This window comes from Crocuta crocuta, unplaced genomic scaffold (assembly GCF_008692635.1).
Source record: "Crocuta crocuta isolate KB4526 unplaced genomic scaffold, BGI_CrCroc_1.0 scaffold383, whole genome shotgun sequence".
Taxonomy (NCBI): Eukaryota; Metazoa; Chordata; class Mammalia; order Carnivora; family Hyaenidae; genus Crocuta; species Crocuta crocuta.
Genome location: NW_027531897.1, coordinates 3908298 through 3930572, shown reverse-complemented (window position 1 = coordinate 3930572; position 22275 = coordinate 3908298). Strand labels below are relative to the sequence as shown.

At 36.2% G+C, this 22275-nt stretch overlaps 1 protein-coding gene across 1 annotated transcript in view; it reads right to left on the bottom strand.

Moving 5' to 3' along the window:
• The window catches only part of ADAMTS6 (ADAM metallopeptidase with thrombospondin type 1 motif 6), a 270295-nt gene that overhangs the window by 23203 nt on the left and 224817 nt on the right, over positions 1–22275 (bottom strand). The window contains exons 20-21 of the mRNA XM_077773561.1: positions 13743–13872; positions 3043–3247 (exon numbers count right to left, since the gene is read on the bottom strand). Coding sequence (XP_077629687.1) covers positions 3043–3247; positions 13743–13872 — 335 coding nt within the window. The remainder of the gene's footprint in view (positions 1–3042; positions 3248–13742; positions 13873–22275) is intronic.

Here is a 22275-nt window from a genome sequence, read left to right as displayed (position 1 = left end):
GTACCCCTCCTTTGGAAAATAAACAGGGAAGACTGAATGGAATAAAACTTAACTCTTTTCTTTCTGAGAAAGATCCAAAGAATAAAGGTGATGGTACATATAGTATTCAGCTGGAATATTTGAGATGATAATGGCAGCATTTCTTGAACTATGCTTATCCCTGAACAGTTTTCTTAGGCTGTCCATGGAGAGAGGACAATAGCCACCAATGCTCTCTTTGAAGTGGTAGTCCCAACATATGCATACCACACCCTCAGCACTGCATCTTTGTCCTAAGCTTTAACGTAGCTATCTTTTTTTTAAGTAATTTATTTATTTTGAGAGAGAGAGAGAGAGAGAGAGGCAGACAGAGAGAGAGAGAGAGAGAGAGAGAGAGAGAGAGACTGTGAGCAGGGGAGGGGCAGAAAGAGAGGAAGAGAAAGAGAAACCCAATCAGTCTCTGTGCCATCAGCAAAGAGACTGACGCCAGCCTCAAACCCACGAACCATGAGATCATGACCTGAGCCAAAACCAAGAGAAAGACACTTAACTGACTGAGCCACTCAGGCACCCCCATTTTTCTCCACTTTTGGTAGCAAGATGATATATAACATTGAATACTTCTTATTATCTATCACTACTTCATGCAATCTTCTTTTCCATTTATTCCTTAAAACAAACCCTTTTCTTCACCCTACTTTCACCTCATTATCTTTATGTTTCTGTTCAGTTGTTTCAGGAATCTTCTCTGAATAAGTAACTATCTTGTTATCAGGAATATCTTCTCCAGTTTCCCTATTCTCTTCCTATTTCATATCCTATATTGCAACTTTTAGTTTAGCTCCCATCAACTAAAAAGCTTTTCTTCTTTTTTGAAGTTTATTTATTGGGGCACCTGGGTGGCTCAGTCAGTTAAGCGTCCAGCTTCAGCTCAGGTCATGATCTCGCAGTTTGTGAGTTTGAGCTCAGAGCCTGGAGCCTGCTTTGGATTCTGTGTCTACCTGTCTCTCTGACCCTCCCCTGCTCACACTGTCTCTCTCTCTCTCAAAAATAAATAAACATTAAAACTTAAAAAAAATAAAAATTTATTTATTTATTTTAAGAGAGAGAGAGAGAGAGATTGAGAGAGAAAGAAAGAAAACGCTGGGGAGGGACCAAGAGAGGGAGAGAGAGAATCCCAAGGAGGTTCTGCACTATCAGCACAGGGCCTGACATAAGGCTCAAACTCACTAACTGTGAAATCATGACCTGAGCTGAAATCAAGAGTCCAATGCTTAACCGACTCAGCCACCCAGGCACCTCAATGAAAAAGCTTTCTGATCCTATTCCAAGCTATTCTGACCTTCTTAGCTCTAAATTTCTATATCATTTATACATTTATACCTCACAATCCACCATTTTATTAAACACTGTCTTATGTTATTCTTTAGTTTATTCATAAATATTTATTTTCCCGAGCTTATGGGATTCCTTTGTATTGCTCATAGTGCCTATTACAGTGTGGTTAATTAGTACTAAATTATACTTAGGGACTTGACCTGAAACCCTAAAACTGTTGAAGCCAGTTGTCAGGCCTCTCACTTTATGATTTTCCAATAACAAATTTGTCATCATTTCCAATGACTACTTATGAACTTCTATGAAGGTCTTGGGCACTGAAATGCAGGTAAAATAATTATCAACATATGTACAACTCTATAGAATGTCTATTCTTTATCAGTCAATTTTATCTTCCAAATCAATTTAGGAGTTAATCCACCCAATTTTAGGGAACAGCAGAGTTCATACTATTTTTCATAACCACTCACAAAGAATATTTCTACATTTCACTGAAACACAAAAGTTAGGTAGGCAGATATAATTACTGAAGCTGGAGTACAGCCAGGAAACTTGGGAGAACACTCCCAATTCCCACCAAAGATTCCATAGATAACTACAACTAGTCAGAATCTCCATTTCCATGTACCATCTTAAACACAATCCCTCTTTTAGGCCCAGGCCTCTACCAAAATAGGGCCACTCCATCAGTAAGATTCATAGGGGGAATAGTTATATCCAGGGGTTCTTAAGGAACAATGTATGTTTTTTGTTTATTTAATTTTTTTTTTTACAAACTTATGAGGTCTACAGGAAATACCCAAAGCAAGTACCACAATGTTTCCAGCAGGAAATGCATCCTGTTTTGTTAACTTGGAAGAATGACCTTTAGTTATATAGCCAGGTACTCATTCTTTTTGATATTAACCAACATCACAGGAGAATTCAACTCTTCTTTGGGAAGTGTGAAGAATGGTATAGTGTTTCCATTTATATGGCTCATGAAGAATGAGGAGTCATGAATTAACTCTACCCCTTACCTCATTTTTCATAAAGCAATTTTTCTGAGACCTCTGGATTATTTTATGGTCCTTTATATACACGTAAGGCAGAAAAACATTATCTTAGTCAGGTCTCCCTGACGATCATGTAAACAGAGGTTAATGATAAAAGCTAAATTGGACTTTTTGGTATATTAAAACCCTCAACTCTGTGTTTCTTGCCCAGATGCAACAGAAGGAATTAAAATATATTTAGATAGGGGCGCCTGGGTGNAGAAATAAATAAAAATATTTAAAAAAAATAAAAAAATAAAATAAAATATATTTAGATATATAATAAGTGATAAAAAATTGATAAATATTCATATGTAAGAATTATTTGGTTAGGCTGCAACATGACTGGGGGTAAAAAGATTTATCACTAATCCTGAGCGTATTTTGCTGCTCAAGAATAGCAAAAAAAGAGAAAAACCACTTATATGAGTACTCACTATACTATTCTTTCCAATTCCCTTTAGGTTTATTTTTAATCAAATTGATGTCTAGTTTGTCACTGATTTCCCTGACCCAGAAAATCCTTATTTCCTGACAAGCAGCAATATATTATAACAAGGACAAATTCACTGTTAGGCAGTCTTTACTTGTTGAGTTCTAAGGTGCTCACATGCTCAGGTGTCCTTACTATTAAATGCTTTGGTATTGATAGTTAAGACATCTCAAAACATACAGCCTCAGATTTCCTTACTTCTGACCAATCCAAAGCCACCCACTGAGGCGGACATGACTGGTTGTTGCAGGACTCCATTTCAACAGGCCGGTGTGTTAGACAGCCGCTGTAGTCCAGTGTCTCCTCCTCAGAAGGTCCAATCTTCCTGATGCAGAGCACTGCCCTTGTGCGCATCCCACCATCACAAGTCTTGCTACACTCCAACCAATCCCCGATGAACCACCTGCAGCAAGTGGAAGGAACACAGAAAAATATTTCCTCAGTAAAGCCAGAGATTTTCTGCTGAGTGAAAACATTTTCATCAGTGGACTACCATCCTCTCCCTAAAAGAGCTGACATTTTTCAGTGTTGGTTGATGTGACAAATGACAAATGGAAGAGCTGCTAAGGAAAACATAACATTCTGTCACCTGCTTTCCAAAGCGTAGTGCATGGGCTCTGAAGCAGACAGGAGCCTGGTCCAAACAAATAATGTACTATATGTTTTTAATCACATTGATATTTTCCCTTTTCTGAATTAATTTTTTATGAGAGACAGAGCTAGTGGGGGAGAGGGGCAGGGGGGTAGAGAGAGAATCTTAACCAGGTTCCATGCTGAGTGCTGAGCTCAATGTGGGGCTCAATGCCATGATGCTGGGATCCTGACCTGAGAAGAAATCAAGGGCTGGATGTTCAGCAGACTGACCCACCCAGGCGCCCTTCTAAATTCATTTTTAAAATAAAGATAACAATATAAATGTAAGTCATTAGATTGCCATGAGGATTAAGTAAAGTAATAAATATGAAGCTCCCAGTCAAGCTCCCAGTCATGTTAAGTGTTTAACAACTAGCTCTTTATGGGGGGACAGGGACCTTGATTTATTGCATTTAACAATTTTGTGGGGTGAATATCTCACTAACACCAATTTCAACCTACATCCTTGACATGCTGATCATAAGGAGAAGATACGCTAATAATAACAGGATTTCAGGAGCCAGTGTAGCTTGCTTTAGCATACCATAGAAAGCTTCTAACGTTGTGTCTAAATACAACAAACAAGAAACATTGCTTTATTTATTATCACATTGAAGCAGGTTCTCCTACAATCAAGGATTTTATGCTAAAACCACATTAAAGGAGCCAGGGATTTGTTTTTTGATTTCCAGAAATGAAGGTCAGGCTCTGCAGAAGATAGTAGGCCTTTACTATGCTTATGGAACAGAGAAGCCTGAAGATTCAGGAGTCTTTAAAAACCTGCACCAAGAGCAGAGCCTGAGTCAGCTCAATGAAAACATAGAGATCCCTTGTTTTGACCCCTTTATTCCTGAAAACAACATCTTGCAGCTAATGGGGGAAGAAAATGAAATAACAAAATGAACATGTTACACATTTGTAGGTAAACCACTCTTTTTTCCCTGAAGTCATAAATGAACCTTTATATATGTAATTTTAGGGTGTGTATGTGTGTGTGTGTATATGTATGTATGTAATACTTCTGCAGAACTCACTCTCTTAGGCACATTATTTGGTCCAAAGGTGTGAATCAAGATACAAATTAAACCGATGAGAATTTGGCTTCAGAACTTTTATACCTCCACTAGAGCAAAAGGGGCCCTTTCCCTTCTCGTCACAAAGGTGCATAAAGCTGTAAGAGCTGCTGGTGGCCATGTGCCCTGTCAAGTGGAATTAGCTGATGTGAAAGAATACAGAGGAGCTAGAGGGCCCTGATGTTGTTTCAGTCCTGGATTCTAGCCATTCCTGAAGCATCTATGGTTGCCCTTCCCCCCAGCTTTGCTAAGTAAACCAACAAATCCTCTCCTGTGCAAAAAGTTGCTGAAGTTGAAGTTGTATTATTTCCAACCAGAGTGCTGATTAATATATTATTGTATTTAATTTAATAAATACATGCTGAATGCCTACTATATTCAAGGAATTTCACTTTGTTTTGTAGAAGAAGAAAGTAAGGTTAGTATTAGGAATAGTAGTTATACAAAGTCATGAAAAGAACAATGTTGAAACTAGGACTAGATCCCCCAGCAGTTACTATTTCCATTGAATTTCATTTTCAATCCTGCTAAGTAGTAGGATCTAGGTCACAGGCATGAGGTCTCTTCTAGTAGTTTTCTTCAATCCATGATTCTAAATCATGCAACTGTCTTCACGGGATATGTTCATGCTCTTCTTGGGTAAGAGACTATCCAGATAGAAGAGTGTGAGCTGATGTGATTGTGCCAGTTTTGTATGTGGAAGATAGTACCTTAGTGAAGTCAGAATACTAGTTTCCAAATTTGAGCCTGTAGTTAGCCAAATGAACAACAATGACCTTTGTTCCTTATAGAGAAAAACCAGCATTTAGAAATATGGTAATTAACCAGTTTTTCAAACTTAAAATACATCTTTCCAAAATTCGAACACTTTCAACTTAAAATTAAATTTTTAAATGTTTATTTATTATTGAAACAGAGCATGAGCAGGGGAGGGGCATACAGAGAGGGAGACACAGACTCCAATGCAGGATCCAGGCTATGAGCTAGCTGTCAACACAGAGCCCGATGCAGGGCTCAAACCCATGAACTGTGAGATCATGACCCGAGCTGAAGTTGGATGCCCCACCAACTGAGTCACCCAGGTGCCCCTAAAATTCAATGATTTTAATCATTTAACCAAAAGAATGATAATTTAATCCTGAGAATCTGATATTAGTGGGTTTTTTCTAAGTTATTTTCCAGAGGAGACTTAAAGCAATTTTCATATTCTTTCCATTTTGTTTTCCACAGATGAACATGATCCCCACTTGTTAGTACCATTTTTGGTAAAGAGGAAAATGTGTACTGAGAATAATAACTTGCATGCCAGCCATAGTGAAACTCTGATTCAATTCGCAACAGTGATTTCATCACCAAGATTAGGGGATAAAACAGAAATGTGTATAACTCAGCCACAAAAAGTCCAGTCATACCACCTCCAGCCATGATCTCATTAGGTCTCATAATGTAAGAGGGATGGAGTCCTTCAAATTAAACACAGGTGCCCAGAGTAATAGCAGTGATTCAGGAGGTGTTGCTGTTCTTTGCTGCATGAGGTCAGGGCCACCTCCACCTTTTTATTCTTTGTCCTCTCTTTTATTGCCAACCATCTCTTAGTCTAGATGCTTCAGTATAGCATTTAATTTGGAATGTATGAAAGTAAAAGTATTAACTACCCTCCGAATTTCTCTTCTGACTTGAACTCTGATTTCAATCCCTGTTGCATCTTTATTGCTCACCAAATCATCCCTTCCCATGTCTCTCTGCAGGATTGAATCACACCCTAGTTATTTAAGTTGTTCTGCAATTTTGCCATTGCATCCACTCATCCTGTTTTCTCTATTCCGCTGTCCAGTTTAAGACATATGGCTTCCTTTATCTTCACTCTCCCCACTGCATTTGACCCTCTGATGACCCTTCTCCCCATTTCTCCTTTTTTCCTCCTCTAGATTTTGTGGTAAAAAACACAAAAACTCTCTTTGGAAATGTCAACTGCTGAATTGTTATAGACTGAACAATACCAGGAATGCTTCTTTCTGAGCTCTTCCCAACACCCAGTGATCAGATTGTCTACATTCTCACAAGTGTCTTCATATCCATTAGACACTAACAACTAGTGGGATTCATGTTTGACTGTCTAAGGATGGTGTGATGCCATCTGTGTAATCTTGACCTATAGTGTCTGTGTAATTGGACAAACAATATATTTGGGGTGGGGAGGAAATGAGAGAGACACTATAAAACATGTTCACCAAACCTAGGTTAGTTAGAATATTTTTGAAGCAAGAAGCAATCATAAAGCTAGAATATTATTTTTGTTTTTAAACTTAAAGGGAAATGGCAGAGCATATGAAAATAAACTGCTACTGGATGTTTGGATTAAAAGAGATAGAAAGAGATTTCCTAGATTTTGCCCCAGAGTCCAGCATCTACTTATCAACTCTTCTCATAAACACAACATGGCAAAATTAAAAAAAAAAAATCTTCATAATGTAACAATAACATCTTTAGTCAGAGAGATTCAAATATGTAACCTATTAACTACCTTACTAGGCTAGAACTTTGCTAGATTTTAAAACAGATTTCAGAAAAAAATTCTAGGGGTGCTGGGTGGCTCAGCCATTAAGCATCTGACTTTAACTCAGGTCATGATCTCACAGTTCATGGGTTTGAGACCCTTATCAGGTTCTGTACTGACAGCTCAGAGCCTGGAGCCTGTTTCAGATTTTGTGTCTCCCTCTATCTCTGCCCCTCCCCTGCTCATGCTCTGTGTCTGTTTCAAAAATGAATAAGCTATTAAAAAAATTCTAAGCATTAAGTTGGTAAAAAAAAAAAAATCTGCTCAGTACTCAGCTAACTGGAAAGTAAAACTAATACTAAGCATAAAACTCTATGCCCTAAACATCTCCCAGTTGAGATTTTTCTAAATTAAAAAAAAAAGTAGGGTCACCTAGGTGGCTCAGTCAGTTAAGTGCCCAACTTCAGCTCAGGTCATGATCTCAAGGTTTGTGAGTTCAAGCCCTGCGTCGGGCTCTGTGCTGACATCCCAGAGCCTGGAGCCTGTTTCAGATTCTGTGCCCACCCCCGCCCCTTCTCTGCTTGCACTCTGTCTCTCTCTTAAAAATAAATCAACATTAAAAATTTTTTTTAAATGTATAAACATCTCTGAAATTATGGAAGTTGAGGTTGTGTCAATGAAACAAACAAGTATTAAGTATTGAAAGTATTCAGGTGCCACCAGATGTTTGATTTGTAACTTATAATGTTAGTGATATATGTATAATGAGAAAACATCACCAGAGAGTAGTATAACCTGGTCATGATATGTATTGGCCTATGAGGTTTCTGTGATTATTCCCAGCCCTTAAATTTTGGAGTTTTATAGAGGACTCTGATGAAACTTTTCTAAACTTAAAATAATAGATTATAGTTGTCCCTGGGTGAGACACAATGACTTAATATATTGTTAAACATTATATCATAAAAGATATCATTAAATAAAACCTAACCCTGTGGCGCCTGGGTGGCTCAATTGGTTGTGTCCAACTTCGGCTCAGGTCATGATCTCGAAGTTCATGAGTTTGAGCCTGGAGACTACTTTGAAGTCTTTGTCTCCCTCTCTCTCTGCCCCTCCGCCCGCTCACACTGTCTCTCTCTCAAAAATAAATAAACATTAAACAAAATTTTAAATAAAACCTGACCACAAGTAAAAACTCCCCAGTCCAAACATCCTTTAGCACTTTAGTTAAAAACTATTTTATTGTAATTAACATATCCTTAACTATAGTTATTTTCATATTTATTTACTTGATTAGATTGTCCTTAGGCAAGCGAGCCATTCCTCTCAAAGCATAGTGCCTTTCACATTGCAGTTGCTTAAAAAATCGTTTTATAATTTGAGGTCACAGTATTAGCACAATGTATAATAGTCTATTGTTTTCACCCTTCTGGTTTTTACAACTTTGAAAACTATAGCATCATACAGGAATAATGTTCAATATCCAAGAATTCTTCACAGGAGGCCATTTATAGAAACATTCTTGCTAGAGAAAGATAGCATGGTGAAAATTGAACTCTTGGCCATTCTCTTCGGATTCCAACTCAGCATTACTTCCTTTTCTCATGGTAGGGCACTAGCTCCCTATCAGTCATGGACTTTAATATCAACCCCTCCCTTTTCCTTTTTCCAATTATTTAAGCCTTTGTCAGGAATCCCACCATGTTCACTCAGTGCCTCTGGAATTCTTGTTTTCTTCCTGTCCCTAGTCACCTCACCATCTTGCTTACTATATTCTTTCTCATAAAAGAGTTGCTGCTAGCAGCACATTAATTTTTCCCAGCAAAGCTTCCTCTGCCCTTTAAGGTTTGCCAACTAAACACTATTAATATTTCTCTACCAATGCCTCTTTCACCTATTCTTCCCAGTCTCCTATCATTTTCTTTACAAAAACACAAATATAAATCTTATTGCCCTCTAGTTTTCCATATCCCGCTTTTAAAGTCTCCAATATGAATAAGAGACATTGAAAACATTTTACTACTTAAAAAGATAATTTATTATTAAAAAATACTGTTTGGGGGAGCCTGAGTGGCTTGGTCAGTTCAACAACTCTTGATTTTGACATAATCTCAAGGTTTTGTGTGTTCGAGACCCTTGTCAGGGTCTGTGCTGACTCTGCAGAGACTGCTTGGGATTCCCTCTTTCTCTGCCCCTCCTCAGATCATGCTCTCTCTGTTACCCTCAAAATAAATAAATAAGCTTCAAAAATACCATGTAGCAGTGTGCCTGGGTGGCTCAGGTGATTAAGTGTCTGTCTCTTGATTTAGGCTCAGGTCATGACTCATGACCTTATTTGTGAGAATGAGCTCCACATAGGGCTTTGCAATGACAGCATGGAGCCTCCTTGAGATTCTCTCTCTTCCCCTCTCTCTGTTCCTCCCCAGCCATGTGCTCTCTCTCAAAATAAATAAATAAACATTAAAACAATTAATAAATAAATAAATTCACTGAAGCTCACAAAAATAATAAAAATACCATTTAGGATGTTAAATTAACAGTACTGGAAATTTGAGATTTTAAAAAAAATATTTATTTATTTTTTTTTGAGGGAGAGAGAGAGAGCACGTGTACATGCACACACACATGCACATGCATGTGCTCAGTAGGAGAGGGGCAGAGAGAGAATCCCAAGCAGGCTCTTTGATGTCAGCTCAGAGCCCAACATACGGACTTGATCTCACAAACCCTGAGATTACAACCTGAGCCAAAATCAAGAGTCAGACACTTAACTGACAGAGCCATGCAGGCACCCTAGTATTTGGAATTTGAAAACAAATACAGATCCTTTCCTCAACGTAGGGTAATATATTTCAAATAGATTAAAGTTTATGTTTCAAATAAAGAAGAGGGGAGCCTGGGTGACTCGGTTGAGGTCCAAACTCTTGATTTCAGCTCAGGTCATGATTCCAAGGTTGTGGGATCAAGCCCCACATTGGATTCCACTCTGAGCATGGTACCTGCTTGGAAATCTCTCTACCTCTCTCTCTCTCTGCTCCTCCCCTGCTTGTGCTCACATACACATACACACACACTCTCTCAAAATAAATATATAAACTTTAAGGAAAAAGAAACTTTGAAAGAATCTTTAAAAGTACAACCTTAGAGTGGATAAGGCCTTCCTAAACTATGAAAGAAATAAAAGTTTGATAGTTTTCCTATGTAATATTTTAAAACTTCTATAAGTAAAAATAGATCACACCACCATATAAATATCTAAAACATATGACAAACTCAGAAACAATATTTGGAACAGAGGTAAAAGAGTAAATATCCTTAATAGTTAAGAGTTAATAGAAAACAGTAACAAAATTAGAAACACTTCAATAGAAAAATGGTATAGGATTGGCCATGAATCAGAAAAGCAAAAATAAATAATACAAACGGCGACTGCACATAATTTTTCAATGTTCATCCTTATCTGCAATCCAAGAAATATAAAACAAAACAATGGTTTGATGCCAAGCCTTTTTTTCCTGATAAAATAATCAAAGATTGTTTTTTAAACAATAATATCCAGTGTTGGGCAGTTTAGGAAAATGATTTCTAAAATGCTGTTAGTGGGAATATACATTCACAGATTATTTCTGAAGGACAATCTGACAATGTTTCAAAGGCTAAAATATATTTATACCTGAACAATGAATTCTATTCCCATTCATTTAACATAAGAGCATAATACAGAGAGCAAAGTTTTAGCAGCAAAAGTTGTTAATGCTGTGGTATCTTAAGGGATCAAAAGCTAAGACACAGTCAAAATTATTCAACAGTGGGAAGCCAATTAAGTACACAGTGACAAATCTACTGAGTGTTTTAGAAGATATTTAATATTCAAAATACGTTGAAAATGACAACAAAGCATCGTAAGTCGTATCATACCATTTTGTTATATACACGTGTCTATATAAACATAGAAAACTGAAAATATATGTATTTCAAAATATTAACAGTGGTAGTTTGAATATTATAAGTTTTTAAATTTTCTTATTTTTATTTATCTGTGTTTTAAAATTTTCATGCTTTAATATGTACTACAAAAAACAAATATGATTATTGCATCATATCTGGAAAAAACTTATCTTCTTTCCTTTATTCCATACTCATCTAAGATATTGTTGTGGGTGCCTGGGTGGTTCAGTCAGTTAAGCATCTGACTCTTGATTTTGGCTCAGGTCATGATCTCAGGGTTTGTGAGATCAAACCCCTATCTCAGGCTCTACACTGGCAGCATGGAGACTGCTTGGGCTTTTCTCTCTCCTCTCTTTCTGCCCCGGCCCTGCTTTCTCTCTCTCGCTCTCTCTCTCTCTGTCTCTCTCTCTCAAAATAAATAAATAAATAATCTTAAAAAAGTATTATTGAATTCAGTACTCTTTCAATGATTGTTATCTCTAGAATACCAAGGTCTACTGAGAATTTTATGATATACAACTATTTGAAGAATTGAGATTTTCTTTTTCAGAGTCTCAATTCAAAGGAATAAAAAAGAAATTAAAAAGGAAATAAGGAAAATATGGATTAATAAAGAGTAATATTTTAAGCTCTTTATATCTTTAGCTCTTTCTGAAAAGAATCGTTGGCCTACATTTTCTTTTTTCATATTCTCTTTTTCTAATTCCATTCTCTTACTTCCAAACTTAAAAAAGTTATTACATAACTTTTATAAAGTTAATAAATAACTTAAGTTTATTTCTTTATTTTGAGAGAGAGGTGTGCACAAGAGAGCACACAAGAGAGAGTAAGCGAGGGCACGCAGAGGAGCTGGGGAGGGGCAGAGAGAGAGGAAGAGAGGAAGAGAGAGCCAATCCCAAGTAGGCTCTGTGCTGTCAGTACTGAGCCCAATGCAGGGGCTCAATCTCAAGAAACCTCGACCTGAGCCAAAATCAAAGTCAAACATTTAACTAAGTGAGCCACTCAGGTGCCTCAATGAATAACTTAGAATTACAAAAGGAAAGGAAACTTAATTTTAATTATGTATGTTANTATATATATAAGATAGATAGATAGACACATAGATACATAGACACATAGGTCGATAGATAAACAACTCCAGTGTAATATCTACACCCATAATACATTGGATGGGATGACAAACCACTGAAATCTCAAGCAGTGTTCAAATAGCATTTAAGCCTAAACAAATAAAAAAGCTGAAGCCAAAATAGAACAGATGTGACTAGGACCACTCAGATGTTGTAAATCAAATGCCAAACATAATACTTAAAATCCTGAGTGTCAGGAAATTAACTTGATGGGTTGAGATGCACAATTACATGAAAATAATGTTGAAAGTTATCAGAAACATGGGAAGGAACACAATTTTGCCCATGATTTTTAAGCAATTTTTATAGTTAGTATAGTTTTCCCACTTCTTTTGAGTTAAATTTATAACAATAATTGGCAGAAGAGAGAAAATTTTTTAAAAAATCAAATGTCTTTAGGTGCATCTGGGTGGCTCAGTCGGTTAAGCATATGATCTCGGCTCAGGTCATGATTTCACAACTCGTAGGTTCAAGCCCTGCATCAGGCTCTGTGCTGACAGCCTGCTTTGGATTCTGTGTGTCCCTCTCTCTCTGCCCCTTCCCCACTCACATGCTGTTTCTCCCTCTCTCTCAAAAATAAGTAAACATTAAAAAATATGTATCTTCGGGGCAACTGGGTAGCTTTGTCTTTTCTCATGTAATCGTTGCCTTTTTTTTTTTTAATTTTTAAAAAGTAATCTCTGTACCCAATGTGGAGCTTGAACTCATGACCCTGAGACCAAAAGTTGCATGCTCTGCTGGGGCACTTGAATGGCTCAGTCAGTTAAGCAACCGAATCTCAATTTCAGCTAAAGTCATGATCTCAGGATTTGTGGGTTTAAGCCCTGCATTAGGTTCTGTGCTGGGATTCTCTCTCTGCCTCTCTCTTTGCCCCTCTCCTACTTGCACTCTTTCACTTTCTCTCTCTCTCAAAATAAATAAATAAACATTCAAAAAAGAGTCTTGGGCCAGCTGGTTGGTTCAGTTGGTTGAGCATCTGACTTAGGCTCAGGTCATAATCTCACTGTTCATGCATGTCAGCCCTGCATCAGGCTCACTGCTGTCAAGGCAGAGCCCACTTGGGATCCTCTGTCCCTGGCTCTTTCTGCCCCTCCCTGACTCAAGTGCACAATTGTGTGAACATGCTCTTTCCCTCTCTCTCTCTCAAAAATAAACATTTGAGAACAAAAGTCTTTAGGCCTTTAGGATAAATATCTGGTAAAGACAGGACTGCACACCAATCTAATGTGTTTTATTGCATTTAAGATACCATTATTTTATTTACCATTAAGAAAGATAAAAATGTTGATTATTATTGTAACTAACACTATTAATTGAAAGATGAATCTCAACTTCCAAGATCTTAAAAAGTGAAAAGATATGTGCCTTAGAATTGATGAAATATAATTTTTAGCACTGTGTCAGATCAACCTACTAAAGTTCCTGCCTTTAAGGGGTTAATAACTGAAACCTATAGATAAATAGAAATCTTAGCTCAGTGAAAGGGATATCAAAATCTACCTTCTGTGATGCTTTATCCCCTTTTCATAACATAGGAAGATGTTTCCAAATATGAATAGCTAATGTTTTTCTCTTTGCACTTAAAGAAAGTAATTCTTATTTCTTACTCTTACTTACTCAGGTGGGCAGGGCTCAGTGTTGCAGGCTCTTTGATTTTCAGGTGGCTTACTGTCAGGGTCACAGTAATTATTCTGGACAATAGAGCTGTCGTCCAATCTTTTACACACCGCCTCCTGTCTTTGGACACCTTGAGAAAAGGAGCACATCATTAATTGAAGAGTAGTTTACTTTCCAATTAAGTTAGGTATGCATAGCTTTCCTCTGGGGGATCAACCTCACTGGATCGCTGCTGTCTGATCTGTTCCAGAAATACTTCACTGCTTCTTTAAAAAGGAGAGAAGTCCTGGTCATTATACTGCAATTTTAGGCAAAATTATTGTTCTCATATTTAGAAACATAACTGTTTTCAACTTCAGAAAAGAAACTATTGGCAATTTTAAACAATATTACCATTTGTATATTCTTCTTCCTGCTTTCCTTAAAAAAAAGAACAAAAAACAAATCCCCTCAACTTCATTTTCCCAAAATATAATCAGATAAAATGTATGAATATACATTTCAATGCAAAATAATGGTTGCATATCTATTTAAAAATAAAATAATAGGGACAAATTTACTTTTTGATATTTTATAGGACAAATCCCATCAATTTAATCTTTGTGAGGAACACATCACATTCAGACATTTCATTCATTTTCTTCCATTTTTAAATTTATTCCTCTAAAAGCCCAGAAAGTCTAGAATTTAGAGATTACAGTGGGCCTCATTTGCACTCCAATCCATTAGTCTGTTTGCTTTAATAGAGATGGCCTCCTGTTGATTATACCATATATATCAAACAGATATATATGTATATATATATTTCTTGAAATAGTAACTCAGAAGATTGTCTCAGTCTTAAAAATTATTCTATGTGACCTGTTTGTCACAGCTAAAAATACTCTCATTATAAAATTTGTAAAATTCTAAATATGTATTTATTATTTATTGGCAAAGATATCCACCACAACTTGCTCACATTTCACAAAATACACAGACACACAGACACACTTTTATTTGTAAACATCCCTGGTGAGTAGGCCTTATGCAGTCTCATTTTCTCTTTAGTGTCGAGGAATCTAAAGAAGAAAAGCTAAGTATACCAAGATACCAGAGAAAAAGTAAAACTAAAAATAACGCTGTATGTTTCAGATTATATAGAGGCCGCAGGTTACTCCTGGAATTGTAAATAAAAGCATAAACTATCCCCAACTCCCCAACCTTGTCTCTATAACCAGGTAAGCTAAATTACCCGCAAAGAGTTGTAAAAACAGCATTAGCAATATCCAGGAAACCACAGCTTCACACCTAGCCAGACCCGCATGAACCTACAGTTTTGTTTTTTGTTTTTTTTTTTCCCAGTTGCTTTTAATAGTACCCTAAAGAAAAGACTTTAATCTCATATTAGGGAAATCAATGTGAAATAGGATCATTCACTGAAGGAAATTGTCACCTTCAGAGTCATACACCAAATGCTTCCTCCAAGATCCCTTTAAAAGTCTTGGAAATTCTGCAGGTGGAGGTGCCTCAGCCATCATGCAATGCAAACTTTTAACTAAACAAGATAGGGAAATCTATGTCTCTGATCGGGTGAATTACCAAATCCTGTAGCCTCCATGATGGTGGTGAGCAGCTGATGAACGTATATTTTACTGTTTGCAGTGACCCAAGGCTCCTCTACTAATCTCTTTCAGTAAGTTTTATAGGTTTTCCTAAGTTTAGAGGCCTAAAACGTAGCCAAAAACTTACTGGCAACATGTCTTAGAATATGTATTGTATTCATTCCCTCCTAAACCCTAGAATAGGCCAAATCTCAGTTTATGTGACAAGAGTTTGGAATTTTTTAACTATTAAACTTTAGATTTTTGAGGGAGGAATGATTCACGTCAGGCATAGCTGTGATCCATTCACAGATGTTCCGTAATATTCATCAGCTAGCTCCCCACTGTGTCATTCCAGTGGGCAGATAACTAAGTCCATGTGACCCACCTAGACAGATATCTCCACCATTAGTCATAGGGGTCAACTTCCATTTGCCACAGTTCTTCCACCCAGTTCAATATGTTGTTCCTATCAGGAAGAGCAGGGGATTATTTTTATAAGTTAACATGGTTATTTTTTTTCAAAGTTATTCAAATATGATTATACTTGGAGAGGGGAGGCTCAAACCACCCACTTACATGGAGGATTTAGACAACTTTATTCAACTCTTATAATTATGTGTAATCATAATAAAATAATCTGATTTGCAACAAGGAAGTTGTCATTCAATTTAATACTTTTGTTGTTTTTCAGAAAAGAAAAAACGTTTTCAACACTACCAAATGGAACTGAGGTTACTCTGCATCCATGCCAAAAACATCAATTCAGCTTCTACAGGTTAAGAGAAAATTCTACTTCCTTTAAATTAAGCCTAGAAATGTTGTGTGGTTATATTAGTTTTTAAAAGTAGCCTTTAATGTAAAAGAAAGGCCTCTGCAATTTGAATCACAGGTGAGATATTCATTATTATAAGTCAAATTTACATTTGATATTAAGATAAATTCTGGCCAAGTATGTTTCTTGAAAAAACTAAAACATTAATTGTTGAAAATTTGGGGAAAAAAAACCCAAACCACAAACAACAAAATAAAAAAAATATCCACAGTCTCATCACTTTGTTCTGGATCTTTATTTTTAAGGCTATTTTGCACTTTGGTGGGGCCCAGTAATTAGTTTAAAATTGCATAGTATACAAACTAAACATGCCAGCTAAATGTGGTTGACAAGTCATACATTCATGCATTCATTCACTCACTCATTCAACAGAGAATAGTTACTAAGTATAAGGAACTGTGCTTCTAAATTGAACTAAGTGCTAAGAATTACAAATTGACTTAATTTTGGTCATGCCTTTCAGACTTCTTAAAACCAAGAATTAGGGTATTGTGGGGGCTCACTTCAGTTTCATAAGTTCAGAACACTATTTTTTATGAAGTAAAAATTAAAGCCCTTGGATAAACAGCTAAAATTACTCTTTATTTCAAGAAGATGCATTTTTCCTTGCATTTATCTTTTATTAATTTTCTTCTAAAATGTTCTATTAGAAAGTGTGGTACTTCACACTCAAGAACTGATTATATCAACAATCTATTCCGAATCTTCTGACTATGCTAAACTATCTTCCTCCAGTAGCATNGGTAAAGTCTAAACCCAATGTGCCTAATTTAGGATGGATGTTGAAACACATACTTTGGGACTAAGGGAAATGTAGGTTTTAGGTGTAGAAAATAGAAAATACAGATCAAGTGGAAATAATCTAAACAAAGTCAACAAGAAAAATGATTGAGTTTAGACTTTTTTATATGATCAAGGCCCTTAGACATAGCTTCTTTTAAGGTAATCTGTAAAGTGGGGTGCCTGGGCAGCTCAGTTGATTAAGCATCCCACTTTGGCTCAGGTCATGATCTTACGTTCTGTGAGTTTGAGCCTCGTGTCAGGCTCTGTGCTGACAGCTCAGAGACTCGAGCCTGCTTCAGGTTCTGTGTTTCCCTCAGAGCCCTACCCCACTCACTCTATCTTTCTCCCTCTCTCAAAAATAAATAAATATTAAAAAAATTTTTTTAAAGTAATCAAACACTACTAAGAAGTTTAGTTAAATCCTGTTGAAATAATTACATTGAGTTACACAAAGTTACTGTGTTTTCAAATCTGAAGACTTATAGTTTATAACCAAAAACATAAAATGTCCACAAGACTAGTCAGTATATGCACAATCAAAAACAAACTTCTAGTGACTTAGTGTCCATATCCCCTGGAGTATGCAGATGATCTGCAGAACTTAATTGGTCAAATTTAAAACTACACCAATTGTATTTTATTTTTAAAGATCTAGAGTTACTGGCTTGCAAATTCTATGCCAATTTTTAATTTAATGTCACCTATCTTCCATGCTTAAAAAATCACAAAGATGCCATTTCCAATACATGTTTACTTGAAACTCTCTAAAATGGGTGTATACTATGTAGAGATTTTTATTTTGCTTATCAAAGAGTCAAATATCATGGTTCTTTTTTTAAAATTTTTACTTATTTTTGAGACAGAGAGAGAGAACAGGGGAGGGGGACAGAGGATCCAAAGTGGACTCTGTGCTGAAAGCAGCGAGCCTGATGTGGGGCTAGAACTCACGAAACAGGGGATCATGAAGTTGGAAACTCAACCAACTGAGACACCCAGGCATCCCCAAAATATGATGGTTCTTAGCATCAAACCATAAGCTTTAATTTTAGCCTGTAAATTTAAATTTATCAGGTCTTATATTTAATATTTAATTTTCAGCTGATAGTTAAAAATTGCAAATTATCTATTTTCCTATCAAAGATTCTCTTGTCCAGTAAGAGGATTACCCAAATTAATCACTGCTCTAGTTGTATATCAGGAAATGGCTTTTAGTACTTTGAAATAGCATATGCCCCAGGAAAATGATCAAGAAGTTCAGTAAGCTGCAAGTGAATTCTGGATGGAATCTTTTATTCACTGTGCTTACTCTAGGAGATGTTGACAGTTCAACTGAAGAACACAGGGTCCTGGGCTTAGCAGCTACATTCCTAGGACCAATCCTGAGTGAAGGCTCCAGAAACCATAGTGCCTCTCAATTTCCTCACCTCCTTTTCCTTCCCTTCTCTATTCCACTTATAAGTTGCTCAATGTTCTCATATCCTATCTATTTCTTATTTCAGAGAATTAAACAACATTGTAAACTCATTTGTAACAATATTTGGAAATATACTGCCTTTCATAGAACAGTTGATTGTTTTAAAAGTAGAGAAGTGGGCATTCAATGCACAGAAGTTACTGCCTGAATTTCAGAGTGACATGTGTTAAAACAAGAAATATATGGGGGAGGTTAAAGACAGGAGAAATATTTTCTAGGTCTTTTCAAATCTTAAGACTCAGCATTCCAGAGCTAGACCACTTAGTTGGTAAGTGAGCAATCTATAACCATATTTGAATGAATCAATTATGGAAAGAGAAGTATAAATGTATCCTTGGGATTGAGAGGCTAACCAACATTTAGATAATCTAACCTAGTGGCATAACTCATCATATTTACCCAAGAAACAGTTTTCTGAAGAGGAAGAGGTGGGGGGAATGTTAAAAAGTTAGAGCTTATACTACAAATGTGGCTGGTGGCTAAGGCAACAATTCGCTTAACCAAAGCATCTATAAAGTAGCTAGCAACCAAGACGACACTATATAACCATAATATACAGAGCATATGGCCAGCAATATTAATTTAATCTAAATCTTTACTGTAGATAGCATCCAAAGAGCAACAAGAAACAGGAAAAAAACCAAAAACCAAAAAACAAAAAGTCTCTCTGCTCTGCCTCTCACTGATGGAGTCTGGCTATTATGCTGTGTGACTATTGGCCAGACACAAGATTTGCAGGGCAGAGTAAAGCCTATCTGCTTTGATCTAACAGCTGACAGCTGGTACCCAGGGAACCAATCAGTTCCACCCATATGCTTTCTCCTTCTGAAGTTCCTCCTGCTAGTTTTTATCTTTCAAAGTCTTCCTTTCTCAAGTTTTCCTTGTGTCCTCAGAAGGACTAGATGTTCCAAGGAAATACAGTATNCAAACATGGGGCTTGAACTCACAACCCCAAGATCAAGGGTCACATGCTCTACCATTGAGCCAGCCTTTTAAAGCTTTTCTTTTAATTACATATAGCACCTCTTTCTTTCTTAGAGACAAAGACTAAATACTTCAGATTTGAGTTATAAAAAAGCTGTATAGCTTTTAAACTAGAATATTTTTCCCAAGTAAAAAATAATGTGATGAGTAATATCAGAATTAATAGTAATATTAATAGAATAAAATTGAGATGATGACATTTACCATTAAAAAATGCTTATTTTTTAAAGCATTTTATGCATAATACCTTGTAAAGATGCATAAAATTATGACTGTTAAAAATGATATCTTGAACAGAATTTTTGGGAAGTGAAACATGACCTGTGACACACAAATCATTAATACAATAGGAATGCACTTAAACTTTGCGTTCAGCCTTACCCAAGGTTTTCAGTGAGTGAACATGTATGCAGGCCTGATCATGTTAGGGAAGAGTACAATCTCTAAAGCAATGGAAAAGAGAAGAAATAAGAAGGAAAACAGCACTAGGGGAAATGTTTTGGGTTAGGAGAGGCTCCTTGCCTTCAGCTATACATTCTAACATAAGAGAAAATGCAGAGTAAACAGTAAAAACTGTCAGGTTATCAAATCAACTTTCATATGTAAGACTTTTTACATTAAGTTGGAAAGCTTAAATAATATTAAAAATACAAAGAATTAAAAAAACAATTTTAAGTGTATTGTATGGGGAAGCCATATGCTTAAGTAAAAATATAAATGGAAATAATTATTATAGACAAATGAGCAAACGTATTAACTTCCAGGACTGTGAACCAAACAAGAGCATGAGTTTGTCTAGAGAAGCTACGCCTCTTAAGGGCATGCTATATGAGAATCGGGCCAGGTGCAAATGATGGCTACAGAGCCTAGGCTTTCGGGAGCTGTGATGTTCAAAAGTGCGCTGCCATGATGCCTGGTACAGCTAAGCCCATATATTATAGGTTACTCTTCCTTCCTGACATTGAAAATGACCTAAAAAGAGAGGATGGCGGGAGTAAGTGAATAGGGAAAAGCCATGTTCAGTGCAATGACAGACCACTGTCTAGTCCCACAAGTATTTTATATTTCAAAGACCAAAGAGAAAATATGGGAAAAATAAACAGCTGAATACACATCTTTATTCTTTCTAAACTCAAATCACTTTTTATGAGGGGCTGTATTATTAAATATATTACAGTGATCTATTTTATGTCTAAGTTGGTATACACAGGAATCAAACATAAAATGACTCTCATAGCTTCAAACAATAGTACATTGTGTAACTTCACACAGAAATTATCTTTTATAGGGAATTTTCCTTAAAACTAATTATATAACTATATTTCTTAAAATAAAATGGCAATGAATAAAGTGCTTTTAATTATTCAAACTAAAATTTCCATCTGCTATCTTTTACTTAACTCTGAAAGTAACTTTTGGGTGGTAAATCCTAAATGAAAGAGAAGCAAACATAGTTATAAGATTCAATTTCTTAATGTCTTTCATTAAGAAAGACATTAATTTCAATCTCAAGTCTACTTTGAATCTTGAGAAACAACTGGATTTTGCTTTCCTCTCTGCTCCATCTTGGGACTCCTCCACTCTAAGTTAGTGTCATAGTTACAGTATAAATGTCCTTTATAAGCTGTAATACATATTCGTTACTATTATGATGATGTCTATAAAAGTCAACTCTGGAAACACTTCTTTGTTTGAAGCACATTCTGTTGGCTCACTAACACTATAAATTGACCATTATTCATGATGTTAAAAATGCTAGGTATGTTGGGGTGGCTGGCTCAGCCAGTTACTTTTTTGTTTTATTTTGTTTTGTTTTTAGAGAGAGAGAGGGAGAGGGAGAGGGAGAGAGAGAGAGAGAGAGACCCAATCCCAAACTGAATCCATGCTCAGTGCAGAGCCTGCCACGGGGCCTAATTTAACAACCCTGAGATCATGACCTGAGCCAATATCAAGAGCCAGGTGCTCAACCAAATGAACCACTCGGGAACTCTGAACATGTGACTCTTGATATCAGGGTTGTGATTCAAGCCCCATATTGGAGGTAGAGATTACTTAAAAACAAAACAAAATCTTTTTTTTTTTTAAGTTTGTTTATTTTGTTTTGAGAGAGAGGGCACGGAGCAGGGGAGGGGCAGAAAGAGAATCCAAAGCAGGTTCTGCATTGTCAGTGCAAAAAAATTGAGATTATGACTTGAGGTGAAATCAAGAGCTGGAAGAGCTGGATGCTCAACCGACTGAGCCACCCAGGCACCCCTAAAAATAAAATCTTAAAAAAAATGTTAGGTATCTTAGAATTAGCAAAGAAATTAAAAGGACATTTGTGAAAACGGAAGGCATTTATCTGTTTGGTACTATGAGAACTGTTCTCTTTCAGTCTGGTGTTAGTATTAGCATAAAGATTATATTATATTTTTCCTAATAATTACTTTTTAAAGACAATATAAAATTGTTATGTTATAATGGAATTAGTATACTTTTAAGGGCACATAATGCTTGTGTTGTGTCATTTTCGAAAATGAAATATATAACATGAACATACAGTGTTTCCATAGAAACAATGTAGAAATATCCAACTTTTTAAAGAGGCCAAGGCAATCTGCATGATTAAATAAACTTGAAAAGTCTGTCATTAATAAATGGAATAGTGTAGATTATTACATAAACTTGTTAGGTAATAAATTACAAAGAAGAATTTGCTAAAGGGTCTTTTTAAATATTTAGGGTTTTTAAAATTTTTTTCTTTCTTATTCTTTTTTTTCCCCCTTTAATCACCTACCAATCTTAATCTGAATTAACAGAGATAGAGAAAGGAAACATGTTGAGGACATATCAGAAGGGAAACTTAATACAGATAGGAAGGAAAATTTTACACAG